The sequence below is a fragment of the Haemorhous mexicanus genome, chromosome 22 (assembly GCF_027477595.1).
Source record: "Haemorhous mexicanus isolate bHaeMex1 chromosome 22, bHaeMex1.pri, whole genome shotgun sequence".
NCBI classification, from domain to species: Eukaryota; Metazoa; Chordata; class Aves; order Passeriformes; family Fringillidae; genus Haemorhous; species Haemorhous mexicanus.
This window is the reverse complement of record NC_082362.1, coordinates 5,475,185-5,496,993: the sequence shown is the minus strand read 5'-3', so window position 1 is coordinate 5,496,993 and position 21,809 is coordinate 5,475,185. Positions and strand designations below refer to the sequence as shown.

The following is a 21,809-nucleotide window of genomic DNA, read 5'->3' as shown; positions in this document are numbered from 1 at the left end:
TTTTTCCACTCCGATGGGGAAGTGGATGCTGGAGCACGCGACACTCACGTGCAGCCAGCCCGGGCTCCTTCACGTGTGGTCCAGGATTCACAGCATCACTGCCACCCCGGGGTGAGGGACAGGCTGTTGTCACCCAGCTGTTAGCCCAGCGAGTGTGAGGGGGCATGGGAAGGAGGTGGCTTTTCTGCTGTGGTGTCTGCTTGTTTGCATTTCCTGCTGCTGTTTCAGAAAGGAAGGAAAACGAACAGCTGACTCCCTCCTCACAGCCTCCCTCCTCTCTGCTCTGCGTGTGGCTGCTCATGAATGTTTGGTAACAACTTTGGGGGGGAAAACGGTGTTGGTTCTGTATTTGGGGTTCAGAGCAACTCGTGCAGGTGGGTGGGACAGAAAATGCCACAGCCTGGCTTTTGCTCTTGAGTTGAGCATGGACAACTGGTGGTCCTAGAGCTGGAAAAATGTTGGTGTGAAACCTGCCATAAAAAGAAGCGGCAGAAGCAGGTGTTGGATTTCATACCTTAAGTCTTAATTTGCTGTTTTGAGCAGTGAAATAACTGTCCTTGGTGTGTTAGGTGAGAATGGATTACAAGGAAAAGATTATTAGCAGAGACCAGGGCAGGATCTTGGTGATCTCGGTTTGTCACCACGAGCAGTTGAGCTGAGAGTGTTGTATAAAAATCTCAGAGCAGCTCATAAACTAATTTACACTGAATTCCTGGGGAAACTGTTGCCTTCCTCTTATAAATGCAGACGTGTGGGTGTGTCTGTTCTGTGCTCACTCTCCTCTGTCTTTTTTAAGCCATCAAGCCACACGGGCATGATGGATGGGACGCTCCACGGAGCGTGGGATCTTCCCCCATCCGGCAGGGATGTCATTCTCTGTGCAGATGGCATCCTCCAGTGGAAGCCACCCACTGCTGCTCTGCCTCTTGGGAGACCTGAACTTTTCCATTGGATGGGAAGGAAACTCAAGGCTCCCTGCTGACTGCTGAGAGTTAAACGAGCAATCAATGACGTGAGACCTCAGAAGGGAGAAGGCGAATTTATTTCAAAACAAAATGAGTTTCACTCATTCACAGCCAAATCCACCTACACACGAGCACCAGTGTGGAGATCTCCAAGTGGTTGTCCAGCATTTGGACAGATGTGTGTGCAGATAGTTTGGACAGGATTCTTTGGAATGACACAACAGACAAGGAATGTCAAATATCAGACCTCTGGTGTCTCTCGGTGATCACGTGATGCCTTTGGATCTGTTCTTTTTACATCCCTTGGGGGCTGAGAGTGGTGATCTCTTCTTGTTGGAATTTATTCACTGTCCTTTGTGTCTTTGTCTGGTCTTTGGGCTCCTACCCTTTCTCTGTTCTTCAAATCATCTCTTAAGGGCTGGAGTCTCTAGTGCTGATTGTCCCTGGCTTCTAGATGTTCCTTGTTTTCCAACCTGAGAAGCTGCAAATAGGTGTGCTTAGATCTTGAGGACCTACTAAATCAGTGCCCTCGGCACAGGCAGCTGATTATGCCCTGTGTTCCTCCTGGTTCTCTTGTACTCCTTCCCATCTGTTTTTTTGCTGGGATCACACTGAACTAAAGAAGAGTTTGTACTGTGATTTGCAAACTGTGCGTTAAGAGTTGTCTTCCGGCTTTGTTTGCATGAGTAGTGCTGCACAGGAGTCACAGGACTGATCCTGGGCCAAAACAAAGTGGTCAGAAGCTTGAATGGAGCTGAGATCAGTGTGAAGAGTTTGGGAACCATTTGTGTAACTCAGTAATTTCTGTGAATGAGTGTTTGGCCAGCATTTGGCAGCTCACATTGGGGTGGTCAGTGTGATGCTGCCAGGAGCATGCTGAGCATGGGGAAGGGGCAGAATGGCAGCTTGCCTTGGCACACTGCTGGCTAGTGAGTGTCTGTCTGAGCTCATGCCAAGGCTTACAGGTCTGTCTGACACAGATCAGCAGTGGCTCCGGGATGGTTTGGTGCAGATCTCTGGTGACTCAGGTGGTGTTTGGTGCCACAAACCATGGGGAGCAGAGTCTCCCTGAAGACTGCTTGCCCTCAATTAGCAGAAGTTGCCTGCACTGGCAGGGAGTGAGTGGTGATACCTTACTCACCCTCAGCCAGAGGGTTTTGAGGCCAGTCTGCTTCTCTGGAGTCTCCTAAATCCATAGTGAACATCCTCTGTGAAAGCCAGAGCTTGTTTCCCTCTCAGATGGCTTGTGTGATGTGGATGTGGGGTGGGGCAATTTGAGACATCATTCTCAGCTCCCTGTCTTCTCTGTTTCTTGCTGCAGGTCCCCAGGAGAAAATGGTGTAAGGCCATCTCAGCTGCCACTTCCAACCGCGGCGTGCCCGGAGCTCAGGGAGGAGCATGGCAGCAGCTCAGGGAGCGGGAGGCGGCTCAGCCGGGCCGTCGGGCCCGCCCGCTTCTGCCCCGGGGCACGGCAGCGGCTCCACGGCGGTGGCAGTGTGGGAATGGCAGGATGAATTTGGCAGGTGGAGGCCGTACCGAGGCAATGTCTGCAGCTACATTGAGCAGGTTATCCAGGCCTCTCAGCAGAAGGGCCGGCGCTCAGGGTCGGGGCTGGTCAGCAGCATCCCCTTGGGACACGCGGATCCCGCCTTGGCTCCCTATGTCATCGACATTCCAAGCTTGACACAATTCCGACAGGATACAGGTAAGGGGGGCTTCCCCACCCATTCTGCTGGTGTGCTTGGGGACAAGCAGGGCCTTGTTCTGTGTGTGAGAGCCCTGCAAAGCTCTGCTGTTTGCTACCACGCTGGGCAGCTCTGTGAGCATCTGAGCAGCATCTGCTGCTCTCCTAATGCTGTCTGCTGCCCGATGTGGAAAAATCTGTGGAGCTGGGTGCAGGCAGACAGCCATGATCTCTTCAGGATCATCATCAGAGGACCCCTGGAGCTCCCAGCCTGTGAGCCAGAGCTCTGAGAGCTGGAAACTTCCCTCCCTCCCAATCCATTCAAGATCACTTGCGTAAAAAAGGCCTTTTTACGATTCCAACCCTCCTGCTTGAATCCCTTGCTCCCTCTGGAGTTGGAGTGCCAGCTGCTTTGCCTTGGCATGCAGCCCTGCTCAAGCTGCTTGCGAGTGCCTGCGGCCCCCGCGCGACACCAAAACGCTGCAGCAGAATCTTCCCTCCACTTGTGCTGGGTGAGCCTGGCTCTCTTCCTCCCGGGGAGAAAGGGCAGGATGGCTCAGTAGCAGAATTGAGACCTGATTTTCTTTCTCCTATCTCCTGGGGTCACTGGGAGTAGCAGCTCAGAATTTGCAGAGATGACTCCTGCCCTTTTTTGCTCCAGATGTGCTGAGCAGCTGGAGCTTAGAAAAAGGGCAAGGATGGAATGCATGCACTTCATCCCTGGAAAATCCAGGGAGATCCCAAATTACACACCCCAGATGAATGGCTGCTTTGGAAAATTTTCCATCCATCAGTTTCCCCTTTGTCAATGTCTCTCCCATCACTCCAGGACACAGTTGAGCATCATCCCAAGCTTTAAAGAGGGGCATGTGCTGGTTTCTTGCCAGTTGAAGCAGTAAATGAGCAATATTTTGAATCAACTGCATGATCAGCCAATTCCGGCAGGAAAGGGAAGTGGTTGGAGCAAATGTGAGCGGTCATCACAGCTGCATCCGTGTTTTTATTCTGACTTGGTGACCTTAGGCTGAGTTTATCTAGTGGTGTTCTGGGTGAGGTGAGGAGCTTTCTAAGCTAGATGCCCTGGCAGGTGTGCTCAGCTTGGCCTGTTCAAACATCTGGAAGGCCAGCTGAGGCTGTGGCTTGGAGTGGTACAGTGTGGACCACCAGAGCTGGCACCAGCAGCTGTTTCTCTCCTGGTTTTTTCATGCCATACCTGTGAAGGAGCCTTCCAGCCTCTGACCCTTTCAGCCAGTGCTCCAACCTGTGGACAGCAGTCCTAAGCTGTCTGGTGAAGGTGAGCAGAGAGCCTGCAGGGTGGGTGAAACATGTCACAGTGTGAATGGGACATTCTTTTCCACAAGTACAGCTGTCTGTCCTTAGGGAGTTTGTATCTCTTTAGACCTTTGTGAAAGATCTCAAAACACTCAGTGAATATTGTCCATTGCAGGGTGGTTTGGAGCTGTTCTTCTCTGGGGGACAGTCCAGTTCAATTCTGGAAATGATGTTGGCTGATATGATCTCATCTTTCCACCAGATCTGAGTTTGAGTTAATAACAAAAGGCTGATTCTGTTCCACAGCTCTCCTGCAGTGATTCCCATTGATCCAAAGGGATGCTGATCAGTGCTGCAAACCTCCCTCCACAAATACCTGTGCTCTGCAACGTGACTGTTGGAAAAGCTCTCATATCTCCTTGCCATGGCCCAGTTTTAAGCAAAGCTTTTTCTCTCTGCAAGGCTCTGCCTTAAACGTGAACCTTTCTGAGTGAGGCGCCAGCTGAACTTTGTCATGTGCTGGAGAAAAGAATCTCTACAGGAAACATCCCCATGAAAAATCTTTAAACAGTGCAAAAAATAGGCTGTTGTATTCTGCTCATTAGCTATTAGACAGATAAATAGGCTCTTCAAAGGAAGCCAGGGAGAATAACAGGAAGCCAGTGTTAACGGGAGCAGCGTCCCCAGCAGCAGGGAATGACAGCTGTGCGGGGGGATCTTGTGGGCAGGATTAGCTGTGGGCCTCAGCTGCTTCTCAAGGCAGATTAGCTGGGAGTGAGTGCAGGGGAGCAGCAGGAGTTGTCCTCTCACCACAGCTGTTTGCCCACCCTGGAGAGGAATGCCAGTTTCCCTGCCAGCCTGGGGGAAGGGAGATGTTCTCCAAGCGCATTGCCTTGGTCTTATTGTTGACTCCTAAAAAATCTTCTTTCTGCTGCTGTTTGAGGGTGTTAAAAACACAAGTTGCTTGCAAGTCCTGCAGGCCTCTTTGTGCTGCTTTTAGCTTCTGAGCTGCCAATGGAGCAGGGGAAGCCTTGCTGATCTCCTGAGATGTGCCCCGCTGGACACCTTGCCTTACCAGTAGTAGTCTCCTTTCTCTGGGAGCAGGTTCCCTGCACTCATTTCTAGATGTAATGCATGTGTCACCATCTCATTCCCAGTCCAGTCCCATCCCTACTCGTCCTCCTGATAAGGGGTTCATTCCTGAAGTTATCCACCTTTTGAGGCTGTTTGTGTTTCTGAATCTTGGCAGGACTTGCTGGATAGGAGAAGTCACTGCTAGAGTTTGCTTTTGGCTGTTCAGTCTGCTTTTCCACTAAGACATCAACTCCAGGCTGGGAAGGTCATCCTGGTTCTGCTGATAGTTTCTGCTAGAGGAAGGTGTCTGGTGCCACAGGAATGCTGAGCTCCATGGTTGAGCTATTGGGGAGGTTGCTGTGTTTGACTGGCTGCTAGTAGTGTTTTAAGTGTGCTGATGAGACATTGTTTGTTGCCTGGTGTCACTGGAGAGTCCTGCTCTGCAATAAGCAGGATGCTTAGTGCTGCTAAGCACCAGGAGCAGAAACACAACTCCTGGTGTTCCTTGGTCTGGCACATTTTTGCCTTGGAGTGAGCCTTAGCCTTTGTGTCAGCTCTGGAGCTCCAGCAGTGCTGAGATAAGGAAACAGTTACAGTTTTCACAACTATTGGGTACAATAACACCAGCACGATCTTCATGCCAGCATGCAGGCAGGCAGAGCCTGAATGCAGCAGCAGTTGGATTTTGGCAGTGTGGAGTCCTGTGGGCTGTCCTCCCTCTTCTTTGGGATGTGCTTTTTGGGTGTGAGGCTTGCCTGGATTGCTTGTGCCCCACAGAGTCTCCAGTGATATCCTGGGGCAATTCTCCTCAGGCTTTAGGTGTAGGTGCCTGTAAACGTGCCAGTTTTCACCTGGGGTCCTGGAGCACAGTGCCATAACTCTCATGACCTCTTTAGAGGCTTTATTTTATTTTTTTTCTCTTGGTGCTCTTCTTTGAACTTCTCCTCTCTTGCTACCACTCGCTGCACCCCTGTTCACCGTCACCTTCCTAGATCCCCAGACTTGCTTTCCTCACAGCTTTTCCTGCTCCTCTTTCTCTGTGCAGAGTGCTGCTGAGAGTTTTTCCTGCAGTAGCAGTTTTGACCCTGCTGCAAGAACCCATTTTTCAAAGGTTACAGAGCTTCTGTCCTGTTGGGTGGTTCCTTCCCTCTCATTAGGCTGCTGCTTTTTTGAAGTAAGGGATAAAGTACCCAGCAGTGAAGTCATCCTGGAAAGCCAGGCTTCCAGGGAGTTCGAGTTCCAGCTGTCGCTGTCGAGCGACCTCGCAAGAGTAGTGTTTCTCCTTCCATTTCTCTCCCTTTGTCTGAACAGCTGCTCTCTCCAGTTTTCAAGTTACTTCATTGTCTTCCCCTCTCTAGTCTTGCTCTCTCTCCCAGCAGTCAGGAGCCTGCAGAAGTTTGCCCTTCTCCAAAGTCCTTGCCCTTGCCCCTTGTGGGACCTCACCCACTCTCCCAAGACCAAAATTGCCCCGACCCTTGTGTAACAAAGTGGGTGTTCAGCCCCTTAAGTGCTCCTACAAAGTACTTCCCAATGGTGTCTTGTCTCTATAGTTACTCTGTTGTCAAGGCTGTGGGAGTTGTTTTTTTTTTTAACCAGATCTGTGCCTCAGCCTGATTTTTTTTTTCATTTTCCTTTTTTTTCCCTTTTAACGTCAGGGAGGCATATGTGATCACTGTGCCTTTGTGCTTGGGTGTGTCTGCGTCTGCATCCTCTCTCCTTCCCTCCTTTCCCACCCTTCCTCCTTGCAGCTTTTGAACCTGCTGCCAGCCCACAATCAGATTTGGCAGAGGGACAGGGATCTCAGGGATGTTGCGTTTTTCTAAGCTTCATGAGCAAACCCAGCCCTGTTGGGAAGAGAAGGTCTTGTTAGTGCCCCTCTTGAGGGAGAATGAGAGAGGCCACCCCAATGTGGTCAGCATGAATCTGTGCAGAAACAAATCCCTGGGACAACATCTCTCTTGGTTCTCTGCCGGCTAAGTGGTTGTGTTTAATCTCCCCTCCTCTCCCACACAGGGACCATGCGGGCTGTCCGCAGGCACGTCTTCCCAGGGGACTCTGCTGCTGGGCAGGGCATCGTGTGGGAGTGGCAGAACGACGAGGGCGGCTGGTCCCCGTACGAGATGAACGTCTGCGTGTTCCTGGAGCAGGCCCGTGCCACCAACCACCAGCGAGTGGATCTCGGGTCCTTGGGCTACAACTACGAAGTTGACTTTGTGGCTCAAGTCCAGACCAACAAGAGCACGAGGTTCCGCCGCAGCGTTCAGAGGCGTTTGGACGCCCCGTACCCGGTGACAACCTCCACCACACCCCTTCACACTGGGGTGGGATGTTCTTGCCAGCAGTGCTGGCCAAACAGTGGGACTGGCCCCATCACCACACGCTACCGTCATTCCATGACAAACTCTCCCAACTCTTCCACTACTCATCAGGTTCCCGGGAGGACAGCGTCTGTAAGTTCTTCCAACGTCGGCTTCGTTCCCTATAACAAACCCACTCTGACTGGAGCAAGGTCAACACCAAGACTCAATGCACAGAACACCTTGGTTTTGGCTCAAACTGGGAGCCTCAGTGCAGCATTGGCAGCATCTAACGGAGTCAGGTACAGATCCTAATTCACCTTTAAATACCATATGTGTGTCTATGAGAGCTGCTGTGCTCAGGTCTGCATCCAGGAGCCTCTCTGTCCCAGAGGATTTCACAAGGGTCTTGTCGCTAGGAGGGAGAGGTTTGTGCCAGTATATCCAGTACAGTGGATGAAAAAACTTCCCCTCTGCTTTCTACCTCTTTTCTTCCCATTTGAAATATAGTCCCTGTCTACCAGTCTCCCTGAACCACATGGCAGTTCTCTCAGGTTGAGATTCTGAAGGCTTGAGAAAATTAATAGTGAGCAGTGTTATTTTGAGTTAGGTTAAAAAACAACTTTGAGGGGAACCCAGTGAAGGAAAAGGGGACTTGTAAACACATTTAATTCAAATTAGGCAGTAGAGTGGAACACTGCTCTGCTTGTTCTAAGCTCTTCCCCTTCAGGGAGGGACTACAGGACTCATTGCATGTGGCTGAGACCTCATGAACTCTCTGTCAAAATCAAGTTATTTTTCAGGCAAAGTGGTGACAACGAGCAGAGGTGCCACTGGATCCATTTTCACTATGGCTCTTCTCTGACAGGGCTGACAGTGCTGGAACCAGTGTGCATCTCTCAGCCCAGGATTTCAGCTCCTGTCAACTAGAGCCAAAGGAGGGCTGTGTTTGCACCTTACTGGTTGGGTAGGAAGAGCCTCACTTCTCTTCAGGCCTTTTGGTTGCTGCCAGCTCAATGAAGAGCAGAGGCTTGTGGTCCGACAGCCCGGCTCCTCTCCATGGCATGGGCTGCTGGGGCAAGCCACAGTTGTTTATTCCACTTTCAGGATCTTAACTCTTCCTGTGCCCAAGCCCTTGCTGGCAGAGGTGTGTGTGGCCTGTCTGTGGCAGTGCTGGCACCGAGTGTGACCCAGCAAGGGCTGGCTGACTGCTCCCTCTGTTTGTGAATGGCTGGAAGTGGCAGAGCCTTACACTCACTTCACTGGGAATAATCCAGCTGTTGAACCCCTGAGGAACTGCAGGGAACTTGCCAGGGCTGACTTACCTGTCCAAGTAGAGAGATAAGAGATCTTGGAAGCACATTCTGCTAATTGCACGAGGCACAGGGGTTTGAGGTTTGTTTTGAATCTCATTTGTGTTTTAAACAAGACTGTGAATCTTGAGATGTTTTTCTTAGTGTCGTGTCAGGACTTTCCCTCTTCAGGGTCATCTGAGTGAAATGACTTCTGACATCCTGTTCTTCTTTCTCACGGTCTTTTTTTTGGTGCTTTTTTTCCACCTGGTGATTTTTTGTGTTGCCTTAAGCATCCACAGTGCTTCTCTGTTCCAGTCACCTTCGAGTAGGGCTGAAAATCAGACCTCAGCACTGCCTGCAGAAGCCCCCAGTAAGGCTCTTGCTGTCTCCTGAAGAAGCTGCCAAATTCCCCTTCTCACAGGAGTTTCTGGTGGATGCGTGGGGCCACCAGGCTGCCTGGAGCCCCCATCCCTCCCCAAAGGATTTGCAAAGTGACTCAGGGTGGGGAGTTTGGAAAGGAAGAGCCAAGTGCTGCAGCAGTTGCCCCACAAGTCTGTCTGGAGCTGACTGGGGTCTGGGTATGTTGTGTCCTACCAGTGGGGGGACAGTCTGTCCTGAAAGGAGGGAGGATGGGACAGAGATGCTTGGAGGGGGTTGCCATGGGCTCCTGACCATGAGCTGTGCCCATGGCCCAGGCAGTGCTGACTGGGAGAGAGGGATGGCCAGGAGGTGCCCATGGCCAGTTGAGGTTGGGCTGTTTGAACCTGTTTTGCAGCTCAGCTGTTTGTGTTGTGGAGGGGGTGAGGTGGCTGGTGTCCTGGCAATCATCCCCAGCCAAGCCAGCCTTTCTGGGGGATATGAAGGGATTATGCAGGTCAATCTATGCTACACAGGGCAGATGGCAGCTCTTTGGATACCTGGGAGTGTGGGAGTGCTGTCAGACTTGTGTACACCCCACAGCCACCATGAGCCCCACTCCCCTGGCTGCCGGCTGTCTGTCCCTTGGGGTGTGATCTTCAGTCCTTTGGGATAAGTTTGCAATTCTCCTTTATCCCTGCCAGAGCAACAAGTGCACACAGGGGGGCAATCTCTGCCTTCCAGCAGGCTGCCATGTGTGAAAGGGACTTTTTCATCCCCAGCTGACAGCTCAGGATGGCCTTTCCCTGTCAGCCCTGTGCTGGGGCTGAGTCGGAAATGCCACTGGGTGGGTGTAATTGCTCCTGGCTGGAGTTACAGGCTCAGGCTCATGAAACCCATGTCCCAGCAGAAAATCCTTTAATTTCTGTGAATTAGGGGAAATCTGAGTAGCAAACTCTAACAATGTGTTTCATTTCATTACTAAGCCCAGAGCATTCCTGGGTTATTTTATCCACTAGGTTCTGTGTCTTCCCCCTTCAGACATGGTTAGTGCCCCTTCCCTTGCAGTCAATGCCCCACATCTCCCTACAGTCTAACCATTTTGGCTAATTATCCTGCATTAATTATCCTGCCACGGGTTTCTGGCTGTGTTGTCTTAGCTGTGATGTTCAATTCCTGTGCTGATCCGTGCTCAGAGACCCAAGGAAAGGGAGCACTGGGCCACAGTGGATCCTCTGGTGTCTGCTAAAGGTTGTGTTGTGTTCACCCCACAAGCTTTGGCTCCAAAGCAGCCCTGACATTATTTGCTTTTACAAAACAGTTGATCTCCTCAAAACTTGCAGAGGTGGCTGAGCTGCAACTGGCAGAAGGGCTCAAAAAATCTTGGGAGAGATTGAAAGGCAGTGCAGTTGTTTACACCCAATTTCTTTAGAAAACACAGCTAAAAATGGCAGCACCTCTCCCCTGCATGGCTAAGAACCTGGTGCAGTTCATCCTGGAAAGCTGCCTGACTCCCTGTGTGGCTGTGACAGTTATTTCTAGCAGGCAGGCAGGCAGGGGTAGCCCCCAGAACAGGCATGCCCGGGCTGCTGTGCCACTGAGGGTGATTAAATGTATTTCCTGCTTGCTGGAGGGCGGATGCTGGTGTGAGAGCAGGCGGGGCTCCAGCACTGCCAAATGCACTTTAATTTCCTCCTGCTCTCAAGAGGGTCAAAGCCACTGGAAAACCCAGAGAGGAGTGCCAAGGCTTAACTAGATGCTAATATCCTTGGCTGTGCTGCTGATAAATTACATACATGTGGGCAAGTTATTTTGCTTCTTGGTGCATTAGTTTCCTCTTGTGGATTAAACACAGTTAATGAATCTGGCCTCTGTCATGGACAGTGCTGGAATCTGCACATGGAGTGTGCCATGGCAAGGGCTGTGTCCTTACCTCAGCACTGTTAACCAGGATCCCAGCCACCTCCTGGCAAATCCTTCCCACCCCAGATGGGAAAGCATCAATTCCCTAGGGCAAGAGCTCCCCTGTTCCCTGCACTGTGCTGTCTAATTACAGAGTAAGGCACTCCTGAAGCACAGCAAGGAGTGCCCTGCTTGTAATATGAGTGAGTAAAGCTGCAGGAAGCAATCTTCTGGAGGATATTAATTAGTGTCCCAGCCAGGCAAATCCCTCCAGCAGCTCTGCAGGCTTCTCTGAGCTTATGAGGCTTTGGCTGCTGGTCTGGGTTGTGCCTACAAATAAGGCAGGCAGCTGATGGGGGCAGGATTTTGTATAAAACCAGGGGTAAAGGGGGTCTTGGGAGCTGGAAAAGCATGCTGACAGAATTGGGGTGTTCTGGTGCTGCAACCCAAATCTCCCATGGGGAACAACACACAGTCAGTGCTTTATAGGATCAAAAGGACCCTAACCAGGGCCTTTCCTTTTTTCTCTCCACCTTTGTATCCTTCAGCTTTTTCCATAGGCATTCTCCTGAGCTCCTTGGGTGGTGAGGAGCTCTCCTGGTGGTGGTTCCACTGTGCCCACTGTGAGTTGTCCTGCAGCCCTTTTAGCCAGCATGGTGCTACCACCAGGTGACATTAATGTCTCCTGACACTCAGTGAGCCCTGGGAAGGGGTTTGGACCTTAAGAAGCTGTGGTAGCACTTAGTGTGAAGCAGGGCTGGATGCTGCCCTGCTCTGTGAGGAGAAGTGTTGGCTGTTGCCCAGAGGGCTACAAAGATGCCATGATGCAGAGATCTGTGGCCTGCTGGTTGTGTGCAGGGGAGAGGAAGGAAGAAAGAGCCATACCAGGTGGAGAGGGTGAGTTCCTACAGGCTTCTGTTGGGGTATTGTGCATGTGTGGCTCAGGTGATGGCTCCAGCCTGGCCCCCCAGGGTTTGAAGTGGCAGCAGCCCTGGATTCCAAGCTGCTGACACAGTTCCTTGCTGGACTTGTGCTTTGCTGTCTCACTGGTGTTGCAGATTCTTGAAATTCTGGAGAAGCGAGTGGGTTTGTCATGCTGAAATCTCAGTCTGCCCTGTCTGCTTCCTGTAGCAGGCTGCCTGGAAGCCAGTGGTAGAAAATCTTACCAGGGTCTTCTTGCTGAATCTCCAAGGACATTGTCATATTTTGCATCCTTTTATTCACAACCTGATGATCCCTGTTACACTCAGGAACATCCAGCACACAGAGCAGCGGGAGGGCAGGAGCTGAAGCAAACATCAGGACAAAATTGAAGGAGGAATTGATTCCAGAACACATTCAGAGAATTCAGGTGTTGACTTTCAGGTGTTGCAAGCACCTGCAAGAATATTTGGCCAGGAGTCAAAGGCACTGCCTGGTGAGAAATCTCCGTGGGCAGCAGCAGCAGGTGTCTCAGTGGCTCCTTCTCATCTCTCCACACTGCAGTGCTTGCTCTTGCACTGATGCTACTCAGATCTCCCTTACCCAAAACATTTTTTTTTTCTCCTAATTGAGCTGTTTTCAATAAATGAGCAGGACCTCTCCCCAGAAGCCAGCACTGGTGTGGCAATGCTGGAATATCTTGAGCTTGTGCTGTTCCATTATTGGATGTACAATCCACGTTACACTACAATAGCAATATCCTTCCTTGTTACCTCATCCCCTTCCTCCCCCCAGACCCCCACTTCAGACCCAGGGTAGGCTCTGAGGAGCATTTCCTCACCTTTTTTTGGCACAGCAGCACTTCCTCCCACGCACTGTGACTGCAGACCTGCCCAGGCAGTGTTGTGGTACCTCAGAGCCCTGTGAATTTCCCTTGATTTCATCAGCCTCTGGGCTTTCTGCAGTTGTAACAGAGCTCAGGGAGCGTGGCAGCCCTGCTCCCACGGTGCAGAGTGGATGGGTCAGCATATCCCAGAGCACTGTCAGCTGAGATGCTGCTACTGAATGACTGTATTTAGTAAAATAAGAAGTGTTTGGGTTCTCCATTATCACACCAGTTGGCTCAAAGCCTCCAGCAGCCAAAGCTGACACACTTTGCCTTTACACCAGGAGTGCAGCTGACCAGTGACTGGTTCCTGGCTCACAGATGGGAATTTATCTGCAGTGCACTCACAGCTCCCCAAACTTGATTGCTTGCAAATGCATCAAGTGCTTATCTGTTTGTCTCTGCAGATCTCAAGGGCTCTTCTCACTTCTATTGTGGTTTAACCCAGCAGACATTTAATCACCACACAGCACCTCAACTCACTCCATCCTCCCTCAGAGGAATGGGGGAGACAACTGGAAGAAAAAAAACGTAAAAATTGTGGGTTAAAGACAGTTTAACAAGACAGAGAATGGAAGGAAAATAATACTGATGATGATAGTTGAAACATACAAAACAAGTGATGCACCAAGCAGCTGCACACACCCACTGACCAATGCCCAGCCATTCCCAAGCAGCGCCCCCCACTCAGTTTTCCCCCTGGTTTTGCTACTGATCATGGCATCCTGTGGTCTGGAATATTCCTTGGGTCACTTGGGGTCAGATGTCCCAGCTGTGTCCCCTCCCAGCTTTTTGTGGCCCCCAGCCTCCTCACTGCAGGGTGGGGTGAGGAGCAGAAAAGGCCTCAAAGTGTAAACACTGCTCAGCAACATCTAAAACATCCCTGTGTTATCAGCATTATTCTCATCCTAAATCAAAACCAGCTACTAGGAAGGAAATTAACTCCATCCCAGCTGAAACCAGGACAACTTCATACAAGTTCTAACTCATGGATGACTTAGATTTGAGTCTCACAAGTAGAAAACAGGCATGGTTACCAGTGATCCCCTTCTCAGGGCAGCTCTGGGTTTGGTTTCTCTAGCCTCAGGTGTAATGACCCTGTGCTCCAGCTTGTTAGAAGGATTCCCTGCCCCCACCTCTTTTCCTGGTACAGCAGAAGGTTCAACTTTGTGGTTTATTTTATTTTTACCTTCCATGGGGAAGTGAAAGTGCCCAAGGTGCTGTTTCATCTCAGATCTCAGGGCATGACAACAAAACACAAACTTCTGTATCAGCCACAGGCTGGGGTGGAGGGGGTGCCCAGGCTCAGTGGTGTCTTCTTGGCTTCTCAGGAAGAAATGAGGGAAAGTCCAGTGTCTCTGATTTTTTTGGGAGCTGTTTTGTCAAGTTCCTGGTCCTCAAATATGTCTGCAGCTGGAGGAGTCCTGTTCCTTGCCATCTTCTGGAGAGGATCATAAGGGCAGAGATGAAGCAAAGGGATGAAATAAAGAAGTAGAGAAATACCTAAGAAAGAGCTATGACAAAGAGGGTGAATCAGGAAAGAAAGAGAGTCATTAAGACATCTGGTTTATAGCCCTTTGAAATCACAGAGATTTTCCCTGTGTTTGGTGGTTTTTAATTGTAGACAGAACAATCTGTTGCATCATTTGAGGGCATTGCAAAATTTGGGGCAGCAGAAGGGAAAGCACAGCCTTTGAAAGAGGCAGGAGGGAAACCTCTGTGGTCCAGAGAGCTTTATAAGGGTCTGGGGGTGCTGATCTCACTTGGCCAGACTGCCAGAGCTGCACCAAGCCCTCTGTCCTGCCCAGGGTTCTTCAGGGATGCCAGCACACCTGTGGGAACCTATTCCAAACTGTGACAGGTAGGAGAGGGGACAGGTGGGGTAGAAAACAGCCTTGTGTCACTCAAAAATCTTTTCAGCCCTGGTCATTGTTATGTGAACGTGAACAAAGATTTTAGCAGGACTGAAAGAAGGTTTCCCCTAAATAGTGAAATTTGGGCTCTTGACCACCTTAGTCTCTGAATTCCTAAGCAGCTGGGCAGGTTTGTGTAATTTTGGAGAGTCCTTGGAGGTTGTTTGAATGCAGCATGCATTAACTGCTGCTGGGGTGCATGAGCCTCATCCACCCAGACACATGGGCCACCTGAGACAAAGTCCATGGGTGGCTTCTCTGTGCCAGCATTTGGATTTCAAGTGTTCCTGCTCTGCTAATGTGGATCCAGCTTGGTTTCTTCTCTAGTGACCCCCATCAGTGTTGATGCTGCTGCTCCCCTTTCCTCCCTAACTCCTGCTAATGGCATAACCCTGGCTGCCCATGTATCCCAAAGCTGAAGTACAGCTGCTAGTGCTGCCAAAACAAATAGGTGAGGAACCTGAAAGGCATGTTTGGTGTCCATCTTCTCTTGATTTCCAAATAAAAACAGGCCAAGCTCTTCTAGGTGTCCTTCAGCCCTTCCTCCCTCATCCCCACATCCCCCTTGGATGTGTAGTGCAGGCTGGCTGCTTGCAGGAAGCTCTGTGGGGGAGTGGCAAGAGCAGGGATGTATTACAAGAGCAGGATCCAGCAGGAGGAATGGATGAGTTAGGAGAAGATGGGGCTGGAAACAGCTCTAAGGCCCCCCCTTGCAGGTAAGTAAATCTAGGAGAGAGCTCTGGCAAGGACACAGCTCCTTAAGTACAGCTGCTGGAGCAGTGGAGAAGGGTGCATGGGTGAGGGTCCCAGCTGGGGCTCATCTGAGCAATTAATCCCTGCTAATAAATCCAGGGCCCTGGCCCTCAGGAAGGAGCAGGGCATTGCTGAATTCTCTTTGTTTTGGCTGTCTCTCATCCTTCCTATTAAAGTAATCTCTTTTTTCCTCTCTAGTGCCCAAGCTCTGCCTGTCAAGATGTCCAAATCCAGCAGGGTGAGCCAGGCCCTGGCAGGTAAGAACTCCCCTGTGCTTTATTTGCTCAATCCTTAGGAGTAGGTGAATGAGAGGTTTGGCTTTCTGTAGCATTTGCTTTCTATTTTTGACTTTTGGAAAGAATCAGAAACATTGTTGGAGTTCAAGGTTTTAAACCCAAAGCTTTTCCAGAAAAGCAAAGAGGGCAGATTTGGGAGAGAATGGGATGGGCAAATCTTATGAACTGTTTTTCTCATCCTAAGTCTTTCAGAATAAAGGGGATTATTTGAGGCATGGCTATTCATCTTCTTCTGTTCATGGGGATGAGCAAGTAGCAAAGGAAAGGGCATGTGAATCAAGCTCAGTGCCAGCTGCTATTTTCTACTTTTTTTTTAAGTCAAAGGTGAGGAGCAGTTTGAGATTTTGTGTGGTTTTTAATATGATTTTTTACAATGTGATTTTATTAAAAAAGCTCAGGTGGTCTTTAGCTTAAAGAGGATTGTGATGCCTTGTCTTGGGAAAGGGGAGACAGACGTTGAATCAGACATTGTCTCCTGGTTTGCTTGTTATCCAAACCTGTGAACACACTACTAAATATACTGAGGAATATATCTGAGAGGGATGGAAGTGCCAGTTTTCAATGCTCCTTTTCAGAGTAGATTTGCCTGCTAAAGTTGAAATGGAATTGCCTTGAAAATGACAATTTGTGCTGCCAGCTTCCCATGGAAGTGTTGCTGTGCCAAAAGCCAGAGGCACCTTTGCTGTGTTTTGGCTTGGCCAGTGCCAAACCAGTGACCCTGGCGTGGTGGTACTGGGGGATTTGGGTGCTCTGGTACCAGCTGTGCTCTCAAAAGTGTATCATTACCTGGTAGGGGAATGCTAAACATCTAGTATCTGGTATTTTCAGAAATTTTCTGTTTCAGCCTCTACAGAATGTGTGTTAACCCTCTTCTTTCTCTGTCTCTTGTCCATGCATGGTCTCTTGAGGTTATTAGCTCCTGGGACACCAAACTTTGCTCCTGAGTGAGCAGAGACAGTTATATTCTTGTTTTTCAAGACAATGTTTCCCACCTTATTCCAGAAAACATGCTTTGTCTCTTCTTGAGTGCCAGGTTTTACCCTGGCTGAGAAGGGTCCCCAGGATTGATGTTTCCCTTCATCTAACATTGGCACCATCCTGAGAACTGCCCTGCATGTGTCTGTAGCCAGACTGGCCCTGCATGAAGACTAACACAGGTGTCCTCTGACATGCAGCCCAGCTGTCTCCTCCTTAGCCCATCACTGTGGAAATGAGGTGTAAAGTCAAGCTCAGACCTTGTCTAGGTGGGTGATCTGAGCAGAGCTCCCCTTGCTCATAACAGCTCAGCCTTTCATGCCCTGGCTGTGTCATTAGGTACTTAATCACATCAAGGTAAATAAAGCACTGAGCTGATGAATCCAGGCTGTGTTGATGTTGTCCTGTGATCTCATTCTCCATGTACAGGAGGTGAATGTGTGCAGTCTGTTCATGCCTTGTGGTGCTATGAGATAGAAAAGGCAGCAGGAAATCCCAATAGAATAAACCATTTGCCACCATTTAACACAATAAAATAGTTAAAGTTGTAATTGGTATCTCTGTTGTTGCAGTCTGGGGGTGTAAAAGAAGGGATAATTACTCATTTTAATATTCTTTACCTCTCCCTGGGGCAGCCAGTATGAGGCACATGGAGATGTAGGGAAGTGGAGAAGCAGCTCCCTGGGGCCAGGGTCTCCTTGGATCCAGGTCTTCAAACAGCACAGCTTTGGGTGCTGTGCTGCCTGCAGCCAAGTGTCCCACACCTCAGAGGTGAAGGGAGGAGGGAAATCTGAATTTGAGTCCTCAAAGTCACAGAGAAACAGAGGAAAGATTAATACAAGTCAATTAGGGAGTGGAAGGAAAGTAAATCTCTGGGGGTATTTCTGGTGAAAAGCAAGCAATGGAGTTCTGGTAAAAAGGAAAAGTTTTGCTGAAATATTAATTGGCTGGGTCTTTAGGGACACCTTCTTCCCCTCTGTTCTGCTCTCTGATTTTAGAACCTCTTCTGGGAAGTGGTATTTTGTTCATAATTAAAATCCTGCTGATGGTGTCCAAGTTACTTGTTACTCAGGTTATTCTCTAACACAGGCTGGGCTCCTTTTGTTTTTTCAGTCCCCACTGCATGACTGCTTCCAACAACATCAGTGGAGGAGGCTGGGGGGGGAGAGAAGTCTCAGATGTAAATGAAGGAGGCTTTATTTTTATTTAGAGAAATGTGTCTTGGTCTCCATCCCCTGGCATCTCAGCAGCTTTGGCTCTGGTTTGAAGCTGGACAGACAAAACCCCTGAATCTCATGGGTCATATTGAGAAATGCTGCAGGTGCAACTCTTGGATGCAGAGGGAACTTCTGGTGGCTAAACAGGAGATGGGGAATGCTGTGAGTCTGAATTAGAAGCTGGGTTTTGTTTGTGTGATGGGTGCTTGAAGATTTGTCACAACCCCATGTCTTCTGAAAGCACCTCCTGAGATCCCAGAAATCATGAGGCTGACTTTAAAACCACGTTTTCTACAAAAAAGTATAATTTTTTCCTTGCTTTCTGCTATTTTAATACTTCAAAGTGCATGTGGAAACTTGTCTTTTCAGCTTTTTCTTTTCCCTTGAGTATTTGATCAGTAGAGTGAAATGCCAAACAGGTCTAAGCAAACTCTTTAACCACAGTGTTGGTGTTTAAGGATCAGCTGGACTGACATTTCCTGGGAATAATGGATTTTAGCTGCTGTGCCTTGGGGCTGAGGGGTGGCAAGGTGCTCATGTAAAGGCCCTTCTAATACTATGTCTAAAATTAAGTTTAAAAGAAGCTTTTTGTTAAATAAAACTGGGTGTTTCTTGTTTGCATGATTCCAGGAGCTGGTGCATTTGGGGATGTACTAACCATACTGATTTTGCTGGTGGATATAATTGTACAAATTAGCAATGCTTTTCTGAGATCTCACATTATCTGAAGGTAAGCTCTGCCCTGTGCAAATTTGAGGCCTGTGCAAATCCAGGTCAGTGGCCAGCCCATGTTGGGCTGGGTGTGAGTGACTGTGTGGCCAACACTCATTACATAATGTCAGGCTGTTTTTCCTGTGCTCAGCTTCTGCACAGGATATTACAAAAAGTCCCTTATTTACACAGCAGGCTGAAAAAAAAGTTGGTGGATGTTGTCATAGCTCCAGTGAAAATAATTTTACCCCAAGGAGCCACTAATGTTGTATTTCTGGCCAAATAAGAGGCTTTGAGCAGGAAAAAAAAAGGCAGTTCTGCATGTGGTTATTGCACACATAGAATCAGATCAGATCCCAAAGGATTCCTTGCAAGGCTTTCTGTCTCCTCCCTCCTGTAGTCCTTGCAGGGAAGAAAGCAGAGCCCAATGGAAAGTAGGAGCATATAAAATAATATTTTTCAAGCTCCTGGACTAGCTAGTGAGCAGCAGGAACTCTCACAGGAACATATCCAAAGCAATCTTGGTCTGGGCAAACTTGTCATGTTGCAACTTGCATTCAGGTGAGAATTTCTCCAGGTCCAGGCTACACTTGCTCCTGGCATAACTCCACAGATGCCTGGAACAGGTTCTGACTTGAAATTGTTGTGAGAATTGGAGACTCAATCTGCAAATGTGATGTGTGTCTGTATTGTTCTGGCACCTTGTAGGAAAACACACTCCCACCTAAGGCCTGGGTCAGGGATGTCCCTTCCTGGGGACTGCAGTCCCCAAACTTGTGGGAGGAATAATAATGCTGAGATTTCCAGTATTGTATTTAAACTTTAAAGGCATCATTGCTGCTGGGGGGTGACATGAGGCAGCAGAGCAATGTAACACCACAACCATTGTGAGTGCTCTCTTGACTTGAATCTGCAGAAGATGATTCATTGCATGTAGCTCCTAAGGCAGCAGAAGGTTTAAAACTGGCCAAGAAAAGATAATTTCCCACTTACACCTTTTCTTGAACGATGTAAGTTAGGAGAACATTGAGTTTGGGGAATTCTCCTGGTCCCCTGTTTGCCCTGGGCTTTTATGTCTCTGTGGAGTTTTAGATGGGTATGCAGCTCAGAAGAACAAAAGAAAGTTTGTGGAACAAATGGTGGATTTTTTTTTTATTATTGTTGTTGTTGTTTTGTGATGATTCATGATGCTGGCAGGCAGTTTTGGACATGTTTTTCCAGGTATGAGGGGGCTGTGTTATAGAATAGCTGAACTCACCTGAGGTTCTGTGGTTCCTACCTTTTGCTTGGTCTGAATTTTGTCTCCCTCTGCCATTGAGAGTCTGAAGCCAGTTGTTCAGCCTGAGCTTCTGTTTTCTTTTTTTCTGGGCTCTGCCTGCTAATGTTAGCAAGACAGTATTGATCTCTTCAGAAGAACACATTAATTTTGCATTTGCCTATCAGACAGCTGTGCGTGGGTGGTGATAATCCCTGGTAGTCTTTGGACTCACTTTTCAAATGTCAGTCTGTGCCATCAGTGCTTCTGCACTGCTTAGAAACAGCTTTTTAGAGACAACTTTGCTGCACCAGTTCTAGGAATAGTATTGTGCAGTCTCAGTGGGGTCAGACTGAGATGATTTCCCCAGCTGTAGTGGGAGACCTTCCCTGTCTCTCAAGAATATTGTTCCTCCAGCCTCTCTAGACAGAGTTGCTGCTGCTCTGCTTGGAATACCCCTGACTGTTCTCTGCTGGAAGGGAAAAGGACCTGAAAGGTGCAGGGGGCAGCTTTGGTGCTGCTGCTGGGCTTTGGGTCTCAGCTGCACTCATGAAAAAACCAAGTAGCTTTTGTTTCTGGGGACATTTAAGCTGTTCCTTAAGGCTCCCTGGGAGTAGTGGACTGCTGGCTTTGATGGGTTGAGAGCTTGCAATAGGTTTGTGGCCTTTAGTTAGGACTTGAAGGGAGTTACTTTGGTGGTGAAATTGCTGGATAAGGTGAGCTCTGGTGCTGCTAGTAGGGCAAGGGGTACTAACCCAGCCTCTGTAAGCTTTGGAGGTCCTCCTCTGGCTCTGCAGCTCCTGGGAACTGGAGGAACTCTAAATCTCAGACCTGGATCCCCTTTGAGGGTGATGCATTGCTGCCTGGTTACCTATTTCCATTTGGAAGTGCATTTCACCATCCATTGGGCAGCCTGGTCTTGTGGTCAGCCCAGCTCTTCCAAAAGTTCTTGGGTAACCCTGGGGAAACTCCTTCCTCTGTCCCACTCCCTCTCTGGTGAAACCATTTCTGTCTTTTGGCCCTTAGATGGGGAATCTTTAGTAAAAACATTTAACTGTGGCTGTCAAGAAAGGAGTTGAACAGCTTCTGGAATATTTGTGCTCAGTCCTTAGGAAAAGGAGGTACAAATTGTGGTCAGCACTGTGTAGGAGTAATTCTGCTTGTGGGGCACTGACACAGGGGATTTGTAGTCACAGGACACATGTTCTTGACTGGTTGCATATTTGAGGCAGAAAATAGTCTTAGCACTTGCACACAAAGCTGATGCTTCCCATCCTAACTTGATTTTTCAGTCATGTGTGGGCAAGGTGCCTCATTTTTGTCCTGAACAAATGTGCTCCAGAATCTTCCTTTCCTCATATGACTGAATAGAGGCTTGCAAAAATAAAATGCTTGGAAATCTCAGCTTTGGCCATGCATTGCTGAGCTGGAGTGTCTGTAGCATTAGGATGTGGTTTGCATGGTCTGCCCTCACAGGGGATTTCTGGGGAAATGCTGGCTTTTAGGTTTTCTGCTGTTTGTTTGCAACTATAAGCATTTTTTCTTATTTCTGGTGCTGGCTGTTGCAGGTGGGAAGTTGCTTTTGGGAGAGCAAAAGCAGGTGTTCTCTTGGATGTAAGTGTGAGAGCAGTGTGGTACCTTGGAAATGTTATGATTTGTAACCAGCCTGGATCTCACAGGCAAACATCATCTTGAATCAGCATGATCAGTGCTGTAGCTTTCTGTGTGCCAGTTTTACCTTCAGGGAATGGCTGTCCTTTTTAATGATTCATTAGTTTTATCAAACTACATCCCATGGATACAGCTGGCTGGGATGGGGGAGGATGAGGATTGCATCGCTGCTGGGAGTGAGGGAAAACCAGAGTGCCAGGGAGGAGAGGTTCTGGGGGGCTGTGTGGGGCAGCTCTGCCCTGGTGTTTGAGGGCAGCTCAGCTGCACTCTGGGGATTGGTTCAGTGTGACACTGTTGAAATGTGTGGCTTTAGGGGGAAGCAGCTGAGCAGAACCTTTAGGGGTTATGGGTGATGCCCTTCATCC

General features: G+C 49.0%; 1 protein-coding gene across 2 annotated transcripts in view; it reads left to right on the top strand.

The window, feature by feature from the left end:
* The window catches only part of DTX2 (deltex E3 ubiquitin ligase 2), a 34,547-nt gene that overhangs the window by 2,541 nt on the left and 10,197 nt on the right, over positions 1 to 21,809 (top strand). For both annotated transcript variants that reach the window (XM_059866139.1, XM_059866138.1), the window contains exons 2-4: positions 2,287 to 2,670; positions 7,009 to 7,594; positions 15,518 to 15,576. In XM_059866139.1, coding sequence (XP_059722122.1) covers positions 2,364 to 2,670; positions 7,009 to 7,594; positions 15,518 to 15,576 — 952 coding nt within the window. In that variant the 5' untranslated portion in view covers positions 2,287 to 2,363. The remainder of the gene's footprint in view (positions 1 to 2,286; positions 2,671 to 7,008; positions 7,595 to 15,517; positions 15,577 to 21,809) is intronic.